General features: G+C 38.8%; 1 protein-coding gene across 1 annotated transcript in view; it reads left to right on the top strand.

Moving 5' to 3' along the window:
- The window catches only part of LOC101859492, a 16,671-nt gene extending 3,615 nt beyond the window's left edge, over window positions 1–13,056 (top strand). Inside the window, exons 2-12 of the mRNA XM_005100742.3 lie at window positions 952–1,536; window positions 1,932–2,158; window positions 3,852–4,023; window positions 4,540–4,641; window positions 5,876–6,090; window positions 7,058–7,208; window positions 8,879–9,036; window positions 9,687–9,822; window positions 10,941–11,087; window positions 11,683–11,846; window positions 12,669–13,056. Of these exons, the coding sequence (XP_005100799.1) occupies window positions 1,090–1,536; window positions 1,932–2,158; window positions 3,852–4,023; window positions 4,540–4,641; window positions 5,876–6,090; window positions 7,058–7,208; window positions 8,879–9,036; window positions 9,687–9,822; window positions 10,941–11,087; window positions 11,683–11,846; window positions 12,669–12,897 (2,148 nt within the window). The 5' untranslated portion in view covers window positions 952–1,089 and the 3' untranslated portion in view covers window positions 12,898–13,056. The remainder of the gene's footprint in view (window positions 1–951; window positions 1,537–1,931; window positions 2,159–3,851; window positions 4,024–4,539; window positions 4,642–5,875; window positions 6,091–7,057; window positions 7,209–8,878; window positions 9,037–9,686; window positions 9,823–10,940; window positions 11,088–11,682; window positions 11,847–12,668) is intronic.
- The last annotated feature ends 421 nt before the right edge of the window (window positions 13,057–13,477 follow it).

The following is a 13,477-nucleotide window of genomic DNA, read 5'->3' as shown; positions in this document are numbered from 1 at the left end:
TATATATATATACGTGTGGTCAGGTATTCTTCAATCTTCCCAATAAAATTGCCGTTGTTTACGTAGGCCTATTCTTAACTCCTGCGCAAAGTTTGAATTTATCCCAGTTGGACCTGGGGATGCATAGAGTTTCGTCTAGGCGCGGCCATTGTCGACTACCGGAATTAATGCGAGAAAGTAAATAATTGCCGTCTTTGTTTCCACTACTCAACTAGACTAGTAGACTACTGTCTACACTAGACTACTGTCTACACTAGACTACTGTCTTTTCTTGTCTGCTTTTGATTTACAATCTGCATCAGACAATATAATTTATGGATTAATAAGGCAAGAGAAGAAAGCTGCATAAAGATTTATTGGACTGTTTTTGTTTTTGATTATTTCCCTCAGTCGACCCAATTACAGAGAGGACTTCCGTAACGAGCGACCACCCCAACAGACACAATGAAAAAGAGACATAGGCTAACCCTAACCCAACGCCAAACCTTAGCCCAAACCCTAACCCTACCCCTACCCCTACCCCTATCCCTGTCTTCTACCCCTCTGTTCTACTGTCTCATAGTGGTCGCTTGTTACGGAAGTTTTGCCTCTTGAGTGTTGAGGGGAGTTATAAATCATACTCAACATTGTAATCATAGGCTGTAGGCTACAAGTACAGGGAGTGTATCAAATTTAGCTTGCTGTTGTGTTGCCTCTCATTGCCTCTATGGAATGGGACATCTCAGCCAGTGAGTAGGTAGTTCATTCTTGTATCTGTTGATCTAGATGCTCTTTTTGACATCCATGCCTACTAATGAATGAGGGTCATACTAAAATGCAAAAAAACGCAAAAAGACACATTGACTGGCATTCCTTAATTTTTCAGTCTTTTTATTTTAGTATCATGTAGAGTATTTTATATGTAAATGGCCTATATTATATGTATATATACTTTTGGTTTTTCTTCCTCAGAACCATGTTGTGTGCAAACTGATGGGCTGATTGCAGAGCCCTGTATGACCTGTTCATAGCTGCAATATAATATTATCCAGGGATGACAATTTAAAGCAGCAGACACCGTGCATCTTTAGAGAGATCAAAACTTTTAAAATGGTAGAGTCAATTAACAACATGAATTTGAGATTTGGTCTGAGAGAGCTGGTTTATGCCTGCTTGTGCATCGTGCTCGGATACTTGCTGAGAGTAAGAGACTCATATTCCTTAACTCCCATGTGGCGAAAACGCAGTGAAATCTCAAAGTTTGTTAATGGAAAGTTCACGACTGATGTAGACCGAAACCCTCTGCCTATTGTGACAGACTTGGAAGGAGATGGAGTGAATGAAATCGTGCTCGTGTCCAACGATCTGGTGCACCTGAATGTTCTCGCTATGCCCCTGAGAAGTGAGGAGGAAGATAAGACACTAGCTCATGTCATGGTCAAGCACAAGGCTGAAATGATGTTCAAGGGGAGGTCAAAAGGTCACATACCACGACCTCATACTGTCGGTGTGGGGTTCATTGAGCCTTACTTGTCAATGATGCAGATAAGGAAACAGGTAATTCTTTTGTAGTTTTGTTTAACTCTTTAAGCCCTGAGTTTTTTCGTCTGTTTGCACCGGAAAGATTGTGAAACCAACTTACTATTTTATTTGGTCTGTTTGTATTTTAGAAAGGACATATTTCCTATCCTGAAGTATGACTAGCTTAGTCAGAATTTGTAGAATCTCAGATCCAGGCTTTAAAATTTTGAACTGTTTATCAAAATGTTTTTACACATGCACTTAGCATAAACTGTTGAACACTATTTCCTCAATACATGAACTCTAAAGAGGCTCTGAAATGTTTTTCTTACAAACTTTTTAACAGAGGAGAAAAAGTAGTGATTTGTGAGACAGACTTTTATAGTTTGGGACTTTTTAAATTTTTTTTACTGCGTTATTTCTCTCCACAGGTCATTGTTGTGGTCACAGACGACTGGCAAGTTTTGTGTTACAGCCATGAACTAAAGCTATTGTGGTACCAACAGTTACCGTTGCCCTCTGTTGACCTGGAGAGCATAGAGGTCAAATCCCTGTCTGTGCTGGTCTCGCCGTTCACCATAGAGAAAAAACACAAAGGCTTGGTGGTCATTGCTGGGAGTTTCAGGCACAAAACACACAAACCAGATATTCTTGCTAAGTATGACGTTTTGTTTTATGTACTGCAATATTACTTTTTTTTTGGGGGGGGGTGTTGTAGCTTGAATTTTTGTTTTTTTCTTAAAATGATTTGACAGAAAAAGACAGAAAGTAAATGGTGCTTTTTTTTAGGTCTCTGAGCCAATTTCTGTGACAAGTTTGATTCGGGCTTGCTCAAATATTAAATTATTCAGGGTTTTTTTGTGTTGATCACTTTGAAATATTTTTTCTCAGCCCTTTGTCTTGGCCAGGAATCTGCACTTCAGTTGGAATGATCCATATGTGGGGGTCAGCAAAAACAAATCTAGCTCTGTGGCTGCGACCACCGCACCAGGAGAGATATGCTTCTGCTATGTTTGTTTTTAATTTTTGTTAATTTTAAAATTTTGTTTTATTATGCATTTTGTCTCTCACTTGCTTCAAAGCGAAAGATATTTATGAGTTGTTTCCTTTCCATAAGTCTGACTAGTTTAATTGGAATCTGTCGAATTCCGGGTCCAGGCTTTGAAATTTTGAACTTTTTAACACATTGTTAGTACTGCTGCATGCCATTTGTCTTCTCTGCAACTTGTTTATAACTTATGTAAGTATCTTAACCTCTTAGTACATAGTTGACATGATCATCTTAGGAACAAACTCATTCCCACTGCTTAGCGTAAGGCTTCGTCATATGCCATGTTGACAAAAAAGTGACTTCTGGTGGAGTCTGTCCTGTTGTACGGATGTGAGACATGGAACGCATCTCAGAGGTGCATAAAGAGGATCCAGGTTTTCTTGAACAAGAGTCTGAGGAAGCTGCTGAGGATCAGATGGACAAACAGGATCACCAACAAGGAAGTATTAAGTAGAACGAGACAGAGCCCAGTCAGAGATGAGGTGGGAAGAAGACGTTGGCGATGGATTTGACACACTTTCAGAAAGTCAAGCAACTGCATAACAAGGAAAGTGTTAGATTGGAACCCACAGGGTAAAAGATCAAGGGGAAGACCAGGTGGAACCTGGAGAAGAGTCAGGGAAATGGATGTACAGAAAAGTGGGAAGATATGGAGTGACATCAAGCGACTCGCTCAGGATAGGGAAAAGTGAAAATTGTTTGTTCGTGACCTGTATCCTGATCCAGGGTGAGAAAGGCAATGGTGATGACAGAATTGACATGATCATCATAGGAACAAACTCATTCCCACTTCTTAGTGTAAGACTTTGTCATACGCCATTTTGACCAAAAAAAGTGACATCTGATGGAGTCTCACCCTGAGTACTGAGCAGTTAATATTTAACCCTATCCGTACGCCCTGGGGTCATTTTGTACCCCCGGGGTTGTATTCTTCACATTTTAGAATACTTCTAGTGCGAAGATCTCTTTGAAACTTTCAATACTTTTCAAAAAATCAATTTGACAGACTGCTATGCAAAGCGTACGGATCAGATTAACGAGTAAGTTTCCTCTTTGGAGAGTGGTGGCACAGAGTTCCCCATGTCATATGAATACGATAGTAAAATATGACGTACGGATAGGGGTAATGTTCTCTGCTGGTCTCACAATAGATGACATCTTGCAAACAGTATCTTTGAGAAGCTGGTTTTTACTTTGCCGGTATATCAAATCAAGGTTTTGACATCCCGTCACCTAATTAGCATGAAGAAAAGGCTGAGAAGTGAAATTTTAACTATTTTTTTACATCTATCTTCAATAGGATCAAGGAAAGAGAGGAGAACAAGTCCAGAAATAGAACCCTTGAAATGCCAACAGAAGAAGATAACGAAACGCTGACTCATTTCTCGACATTTACCCTTAGTGCAGATGATGGGTCTCTGCTGTGGAAACACACAGCAGGGGACTTTGATGAACAGCAACAGAACACCAAGGTACGATAATTGTGGATTCATGCCTCTCCTGTTGACATATGATTCGCTTTGTTAGTTTGCGTTCACAGTTTGGTGTCTTGTTGTCTTGGTTTCTTTTTCAGTGATGATAATGTAATGAATATTGAGTGTAAATCTCAGGTGGAGGAAAGCTCCTTCGGGAGTTGATGAGGGAAAATGATAATTTAGACTTCTGATGAAAGGGGGAACAAACAGAAATTAACTCTTTCATTTTTATTTTATTTTTTAAACAGCAAAAAGATAAGATTAGTGAGAGAGAATGAAAAAAATAAGGAACGAAAATCAATAAAAGTAGATTTGCAAGCTATGCATTTGCTATTTCGTGCAAGAATTTCTTTTTCAGCAATGTTTTATTGATTGAAGATTGTATTGGCCATAACTAGGGTAATACAACGTACTTGATTTGTTGTCTATTTTCAAAAAAATAATTGTTGGTCAAGTTTGCTCCTTGATTTGAATAAAGTGATTTGGTCAATTATTTCAATGTTTGCTTTGCAGGGAGACAAAGCACATCACTGGAAGCTCAGTCTGCACCACAAAAGAATTCACAAAGGAGAGTCCCCGTGGGAGGAGTATGGCTCCCAGCTGAACGACTTCTGGGTGAGTTAGTCTGGCTTATTGACTAGCCTTCCTGTAAGGTAAAATTATCAAATAGCCATATAATCTGTTGTCCGTGGCCTATACCCTGGTGCAGGGTGAGAAAGGCAATGATGATGATGATATAATCTATGTGTCGCGATGTGGTGGAATCAAGCGTTGGTCAATTTTTTACATATGGGGTTACTGGTATCATCTTAAAGCTTGTTCATTTGCCTTGCTTTTGGTGAAAAAAATATCCGTCTATAGAAGTCAAGATATTTGCGATCGAAAGAGGTCAGGGTCGCCTGGTTTCAGAGATGAAATTATAGAGAAATTGACTGCGAGAGTTGGTCATTTCCATAGCTTAGAGTTCTTAGAAACTGAAATGATTTTTTTTGTGTCTTTAATCAATGTTCTTCAGTAAATATCCACACAGAAATGTGTTTTTAAATGGACCTAAAAAGTGTTGAGCCAAAAAAAAGAAAATCATTTTAAAAATTGCCCAACGGTCAGAAAAATGCCAATTTTTTTAATTTAATTATTTTGACGAACCCCTGATATCACCACGATGCCTCACATATTGAGGACAAAAGGGTACTTTCATTATGGAAGACTTGTCTCTTTACTGTGATTTTTGCTTTTGAAAAAAACATGCCTATATAATTATGTGATGACTTGACAGGCAAGACAATCTGTATTGCAGAAGGGAAAAAAGCCTTGAATGAAACATCAGTTGCTTTAGATCTGAGGAGACTTTAAAACAAATGTTTTGTATGTTTTAAGGCTTGGTCCCACGAATGCTATAAACACAAAATGCTTTGACTTTCAAAAAATGTGATGGTGGCATTAAAGATTTTGGTCATTTGAATTGATTCCACATAAAAGAAAAGACCTCTGATGTTGATGTTGCTATATATATGGAGAAAGTTTCAAACCGTCTATGGAGCTAATTTTGCTCTGTAAAGAAATTGTGGCTTATAGATAAACTTTTTAGAGGTTTTTTCTTGTCTTGAGAGTGTAGAAGACTGATCAGTGAGAGTGTTTTTCCATAATCGTCCAAGGTGTATTGAATCTTGGCTTTTACAATATGTATCTCTAACGTGATCTTTAAGTTTACTCATATTTCCACACCTTAAATGTTTGCGGTGGTGCAACAGTTCTTTCAAAATATGAACATAATCATTCCAACTAGGTGTGAAACAGGACACAATAACGACAACTATTCATCATTTACTTCATCCTATTATTCCACCAGCCTCACATGTGGGCAGAGAACTCGGACACTGAAATCTTCATGGTGCGCGTCAACAAACAGTTCAACACCACCTCCCGGTCGCAGAAATCCGTGCCTGAGCCATCAGAGGGCGTCCAGCAGACAGGCTCGGCTCTACTCCCGGAGCACCTCATTGGCTTCTCCTACGGGGGCCAGAGACCACACAGCGACCACGAACATGTGACCAATCCAAACAGGTCAGCGTTTACTGCTGGGTTGGCAAAGGAAACGGGGGGGGGGGGGGGGGGGGGGGGGGAAATAAACGAGCCAGTCCTACGAAGCTGCCTGTCTACTTTTCTCTTTCTTTCTTTTGTTCCTCTTCGCACAAAATTGTGTATAAAGTGGGTACTACTACTAGATTTATCTATGGATGTTGAACTTGAGAGAATATTTCCTGATAAACACAGGTCTGCCTTTGCTCCTGCAATCCTATTTCCACAGCCTCTCTTTTCTGCTGACCATCTGCCATATGGATAGCAATAAACCTCTTTTCTGGTTACAATGTGCCTTGTTGATGGCAATAAATCTGTGGAGACTTATTTTTTCTGTTGTACTGGGTGAAAAGTGTAAACAGTTTCAATGTGGTCTGCTGAGCTCATATTTGGTAATCATCTTGTCCTCTGCTTTCCTTCTCATCCCAAAGTGTTTCCTTATATAAGATGGAAGACCTCTCCTGTGTGAAATTTCTAAACTATTTTCATGAAAATGCAGGTAAGACGAATTCAGCTGTACTGAAAGTTCCAAGAACCTAAATTATTGTACTTATTGTACTTCTGTGTTTGGTCATTGTCTGATATCTCTCCTTTTCTTGACAGAATAGTTGAAGCACCAATGTTTCATACATTTTTAACTTACACAATTGCAGTGCTCTTCTCCCAACGTGTTACATTATTCATTCTTTCTCTACGTGACACAAACCCCCTGCTACAGAAACTGCTCATTTACAGACCTAGTTGTAATGAGACCTTTCTTCTTTTTTTTTTTACAAGTTCTGATTTTGGTTGTTTGTTTTTTTTAGTCCTTGTTCGATTTTCTACATTTTCTTTAAGCCAACATTGTGGACATATATATGGATTCTGGTATTGTCAGGGAATTAAGAAATCATTACACTCCTATTCGCATACATTCACACATTTATTCATTGTCTTGTCTTTTCTTGATCAGTCTTATAATCAAGTCACCTGAAGGAATCCAGGTACTGTCCTTGGTGACTGGACAGCCAAAGACTGTGTACCGGTTGCCGGCTGACCGGGCCCTGTACCTGGATGTGGATGGAGACGGCCATGTGGAGAAGGTCGTCTGGGATATGGGCCAGGTATAAAGACTAAGTATAAGTTCAGTTTATGAGTGATGATAAAAATAACTTTTTAAAATATCAGTGTAAATCCTTGCTCTTATAGTTTTGTCTGTTGTTCAGCTGTTGTTTGTTGCATATTTGGTCACTTTTAAGGACAAGTGGTCTATCCCGAAAAATGCTGTTTTGAGAAAATCGAAGGTAAAGTTTTTGCCCCTTGTTCGGTTTTCATTAAAAAACAAGGAGAGTTTTCTCTCTAACCAAACAAATATACACACCAATGAAACCAAACTTCTCCTATAGATAGGGCAATGCCCACTTTTGGTGTAGGTCAAGATTTCTGGGAACCCCCGAAATCTGGGTTAGCCCGCTTGTCCTTAAAAGCGACCATTTTTTTGTTTGGTGTGACTCATTATCACCTACAGTGCTTTTCTTGTACATTTAAATAGAGCTCTGGCAATATCATATGAAAAAAACCCAGGTTTTTACATTTAACACCTGTTTGCTAACTGTAAGTCCTCCATGAGTGCTAGGAAAAATTTCCCAGAGGCCATGTCCGACATGATTCATTCCTTTGAAGGGCTATAGCTCGCTTACTATAAGCACTAGTGCATGTAGAAAAGTGTATATCAATTAAAAGAGAAATGAACATACAATCCAAAGGTAAAGAGATTTTTTTAGCTAAATTTTTATTCTGCTAAGTTTAACAGGAGAAAGTAAGAAAGATTTTCTGCCTCTTGAAATTACTTCATTGCTCCTACATCCATACCAAAGAAACATTCTCCTAGTGGCTTGAAGAGGATTCAGGTCTTTTATCCAAGAAAATATTGTCACAACACAGTTACAACACATAAGCCCACAAGCCTATTTTCCACAGAAAGGCAGTCTCCTGCTGGCTGGCTTTGATTTTCTCTTAAAACATGCAGCATATCTCTCTTTTTTCTAGACTCTACCATGTGCGATTTATGCTCATGATAGCCTTAAAATAGACATGATCACATCGACATATAGACACAGAGGACCGGGTATATATCTTTCCATTGAAGGTTATAAATAAGCGAAGATACAAATAAAACAAAAGACAAGTTTTCAAGGGCGTACAGTACACACGGTGGCAAACATATTAACGTACCAGGCACTCCACTGCACTCGCAGCAGTGAAATATAAAGGCTTACCAAGTATGCACACAGTGCAGGAAGGAGTTAACCGAGCAACCTTTTTCACTATTGACAATCAGACTTTTGTATTTTTTCCCCATTTTAATAATAATAAATAATAAACAGCATTTGTATAGCGCATGTCCCCACTTGAAAGCAAGCTCTATGTGCTTTGCACTATATTATTACTCCAGCAGACCATAGAACACTCAGAAACATTCTCAGCTTCCCAGGAAGCATACAGTGCAAGCAGCTGGTTAAGCGCTCAAACACTAACAAACTGACAAGATTTTTCACTTTCTATAGCTGGGTACCCGTTCCCACCCAGGTGGAGTGGGGAAAATTTGTGTAAAGTGCCTTTCCCAAAGGACTCAACGTCGGGCCCGCAGCTCGAACCCCCGAACCAGCAACCTCACGATTATTTGTCTGGTAGCTTAACCACTAGGCCACCGTTTAGTGTCGCGTGTAAACTATGATTTCCTACATGATACATTTTCCACCGTGGATTCCACGGATGTTTGGATCTTCCCCAGCACTATTCCCCTTGTTTCCTAGACATCTGGCGTGTGAAGCCAGTGCAAGAGCAGATTGATCAGATTGCTGTCTGCACTTCCAAGCGTCTTTTTTGGACTCGCTCATGGAGCCTGGAGGAAGATGTTTACAAGAAAATTCCTCCACGAGTTATTAAAAGGTGAAAAAGATAAAAGATGCAAATATGTAACATATTCCATTTCTGTCAGGTCTTATGTGCCTTGTCATAACATAAAAGACATAAAAACGCACATTTTTATTTACAGTTATTTGCTTTGTATTTTATGTTTATTTAATTTGTCACAATCAGTTTGTCACATAATTGTTATCTTCTCGGGTTCTGGAAACTCCCATTTTCCCCCCAAAAACGTATATTATTTTGGGGGAAAAAACTTTTCTTTGTCTTGGAGTGGTTGGCATGTCTGGCTTAAGTGTCATTTCAGAAATATTTTCTTTTTAAATTTTGTAACTGATTTTTTTTTTTAACCTAAAGCAAATTAATGTGTATTGATGTCTTTAAATTACAGTGTTCTAATGGAAATAAAACTTCTTTTTTTTTGGTGGCATTTTAAGATTGTAAACAGAATCACTTTGTTTTTGAAGGAATCAAATGCACTCTTGGTATTCATTTGCTTTTGACTTAAATTGTACTGTAAAATGGGTTAATATTTATCTATTTGAGTAAACACCCTTTGCTTTCCTCTGTTTTCTTACAATACTTTTAATCACTATTTCTCCGATTCATATCATGTAAATTCACCGTACACCCAATATCTGCCTCAAATCTATGTTTTCACTGTCATGTTCCAGTGTCGCCAGGAAAACGGGCCTTCTGAGACATTTTTTGGGGCATAACTTGTTTCAAGACAATTCTTATGACGTCATCGTCTTTGGAGGCCTGGGGAGAGTGAGCTCTGTCGGAATAGACGGGAACATTCACTGGCAGGTTGGTAGTAGTGTCCTTTTGTTAACAATTTGTACAATCTTGACATTATGTTGGGTGGAAGGGCCTTTTCCATCTGTGCCCCAAAACTTTGGAACAATTTGGATTTAGATGTTAAAATGTCTCTTTCAGTTGATCAATTTAAATCAAAATGAAGACAATGTTATTCAGGAAAGTATATATAGATCTAATGCTGGAACTTTATATCTGAAATACCTGTAATTTTTTATTTATTTATTTTTAAAAAATGTATGCATGTCGTAGTGGTACTGAGCTTTAGAGCTTGTGTGTGTGTGTGTTTTGTTATCGCCATCGAGCACTTTTTTTGGATTCTGGCGCATTATAAATTCATTTATTATTATTATTACTAATGTTAAGGTGATAGTTTTTTAGATCTGTATTCTTTTTTTTTAAAAACCTACATTACACATAGCTGTGTGCTTTAAACTTCAATAGCGCTGAGTTTCATTTTTTGATCAAAGCCTCTTTCAATTTCCCTCTTGTGTGCTTAACTGGCTTTATTCATTCCAATTTTCCATTTATCTTAGATCTCTTCCCCCCTAACCCCTGCACACATACGCTCGCACACACTAGCACACACACCCACATACGCTTAACATTCAATATTATTGTCAACCTGGTAAGTGCTCAAACTATATCCTTCATGCAACTCCATCTCTTCCCTACCACTATATTTCCTTCTCATTCATGTGTTACTATTTTATTCTACCCTGTTGTGGGTGGTTGCCGGGTGCTCTGGTGTGGTTTGCGTCTTCTTTCCTATCAAACATCTATCGTCCGTATCTCCCCTTCTTCTTTTTTATGTTTGTTACTCTTTTGTAACACCTCTAATCTTCTGGTGCTCATATGACCTTATGCAGTTGCGAGCGCCATAAAACCTCTACTAAAACAAAAAAATTCTTCCATGTTCATCTCTTGAGATAGATTTCCAAATGATAACCCTTTATTTTCTTGTATTTACCTTATAATGTCAGTTCATAGATAAAGATAGGTTTCACACACTCTTTGTATTGACTAAAACAAAATGTTTGACTTTTTTTCAAAGAAAATAGCTAGATATTATTATTAGCTTGTGAATGGACTTTTCCAAATGTTTTCAGACCTTGACGGAGTCCCGCTGGGGTGACCTGTCCTTGAACATGAGACGTTCGGGGGGACGGCCAGTGCCAGATGATGTAAAGGAGGAATTTTTCATGTCATTTGAACCCAGTCGTATCCTTATGCCTCTTGAAGTGTCTGGACCAAAGGTATGGATAGATATTGTTTTTCAAGAGTTACTAACACAGAATGGGACTATGGTTACCTCCGCAGCGTTAAACTGACATTATTTTAGAGGTTGGAGCTCCTCAGGGACCAGAGACAAATGTTGTTGTTGTTTTGTTTGTTTTGTTGATTGTTTGTTTTTTAAATGATAGAGCAGTTTGCCAAGGGTTTTTCTGTTCTAATTATTATATCCATCCCTGATCACCTCTTGAGCTGAAGCTTGTCTCTTGTGGGTGGTTGACGGGTGCTCTGGTGTGGTTTGCTCCTTCTTTTCTTTAAAAAATCTATCTTCTCTATCTCCTTTCCTTCTTTTTTGTGTTTGTTACTATCTTGTATCAGTTCTAATCTTCGGCACTTATATGACCTTATTGTGTTGCTAGTGTCGTAAAAATAATATAGACATTGAAAAAATTAAACTGTGGTTAGACCAGCTGAAAATAAAATAAATCTACACCCCTGAAACTTCACAGCCTCCATCCACCCCCTGTACCACTGACTCGGATAACATTATATTTCTTTGGGAGTTGTTTTTTCCACTCTGTTCTCCTCCAAGTAAATCCTGGTGGTCTGTTTCTTCAGGTGGCGGTGGCAGTGACGGGCTGGAACATGATCTCAGTTGTTGACTTGGTGGAGGGAACTCTCCTTGCTCAGCACTCGATTCCTGCACCCTCCACGGGACCGCTGGTCTACGGGGACTTCGACAACGATGGTCTCATGGACCTCATTCTCACCTGCAAAAAAGGGTAGGACAAATTAACTTTCTCATTATATTGGAGTTGGCTTGTCATACTTTTTCAGGGGGCCAGACTTTTTGGGTTATTTTGGCATGTTATGAATAAGTTTTGTGATTTTGATACTGGACTTAAGGAACTGCAAGGGTTGTGCAAAAAGTTAGGTGGAAATGATCATAGCAAATGAAGAAATTGCTTATTATAATCTGTACATAGTTTGCAAAATGAACTGCACACCACTAGTTGTTGCCAAAGTAACAGTTGTATCTCAAAGTGCTTATCAATGTCACATCAAACATGATGACCCTCACAGAGGAATGGTGAAAAGTAGAAATAATTTGAGTCATATGATTTTTACATACAAAAGGAAAAAGCCTGACATAAATTTTCAGGGAGCGTTTTGCTATGGGAAAACATAGCTCTAATGTGATGGTACTATTATAGAAATATACACGATTGTTTTTAACAACTGAATTTTTTCCATGAATTTTGAACTTCAACCGTTCTGACTTGCAAGGTAAAACCAAGACATGCTGTGAACTAACACGAAAACAAGCAACTTGTGTCCCACACGCTCATATGACCTTGTGTAGATGCAAGCGCCGTAAAACTCACCGTGGGTGGTTGGCGGTTGCTCTGATGTGGTTTGCTTCTTCTTTCCTATAAAACGTTTATTGTCTTTATCTCCCCGACTCCTTTTTTTGTGTTTGTTATTCTCTTGTAACATCTCTAATCTTCGACACTTATATGACCTTATTGTGTTGCAAGTGCAATAAAACTCTTACTAAAACTAAAACTAAAAAAACTCACCAAGTTAAAATGTCTCCTCCGCAGATATATTGGGTTTTCTCTGAAGCTCCAGCACAACTACGAGCTGACGTTACTGTACACGGTGTCCGTCTTCCTGTTGATCATCCTGTTCTCCTGGCTCATCTCCACCATGTCTCAGTCGGACAACGACAGTGAGAATGACGATGATGAACTTGACGAAAATGATGAGATTTTAGCTGGGGATGATACCATTGCAATAACCACTGATTCCTTGCTGTCACCTCCGCAATGAATTATTATTATAGGCTTATGTCTGTGTTAGAGCTCAGAATACTGTGATAAGAATAAAGAAACAGCTGTCCTGCATGTGGTTCTGCTTCTTAACCCTATCCGTACGCCCTTGGGTCATTTTGTATCCACGGGGTTGTATTCTTCACATTTTAGAATTCTTCTAGTGCGAAGGTCTCTTTGAAACTTTCAGTATTTCTCAAAAAATCATTTTGACAGACTGCTATGCAAAGTGTACGGATCGGATTAACAAGCAAATTTCCTCTTTGGAAAGTGGTGTCACAGAGTTACCCACGTCGTATGGATACGATAGTAAAACACGACGTACGGATACGATAGTAAAACACGATGTACGGATAGGGTTAAGAAATCTTATCAGTAATTGGAAGAATAAAAATGTTGCTGTAGTATGAAACTACAGTAAAAATCGTCTAAGAGAGCTGCCTATTGTGGAGGAGAAACATAGCCATGTGAGACAGGTGGCTGCCTAACACAGTGTCGTAAAATACACAGAATACGCAAGGGAGGAAATGAGAAGTGGCTGTGTAGACAGATGATTGTCTTATATAGGTGGCCCTTAGAGC

Source organism: Aplysia californica, unplaced genomic scaffold, assembly GCF_000002075.1.
Source record: "Aplysia californica isolate F4 #8 unplaced genomic scaffold, AplCal3.0 scaffold00258, whole genome shotgun sequence".
NCBI classification, from domain to species: Eukaryota; Metazoa; Mollusca; class Gastropoda; order Aplysiida; family Aplysiidae; genus Aplysia; species Aplysia californica.
This window is presented reverse-complemented; position numbering and strand designations above follow the sequence as displayed.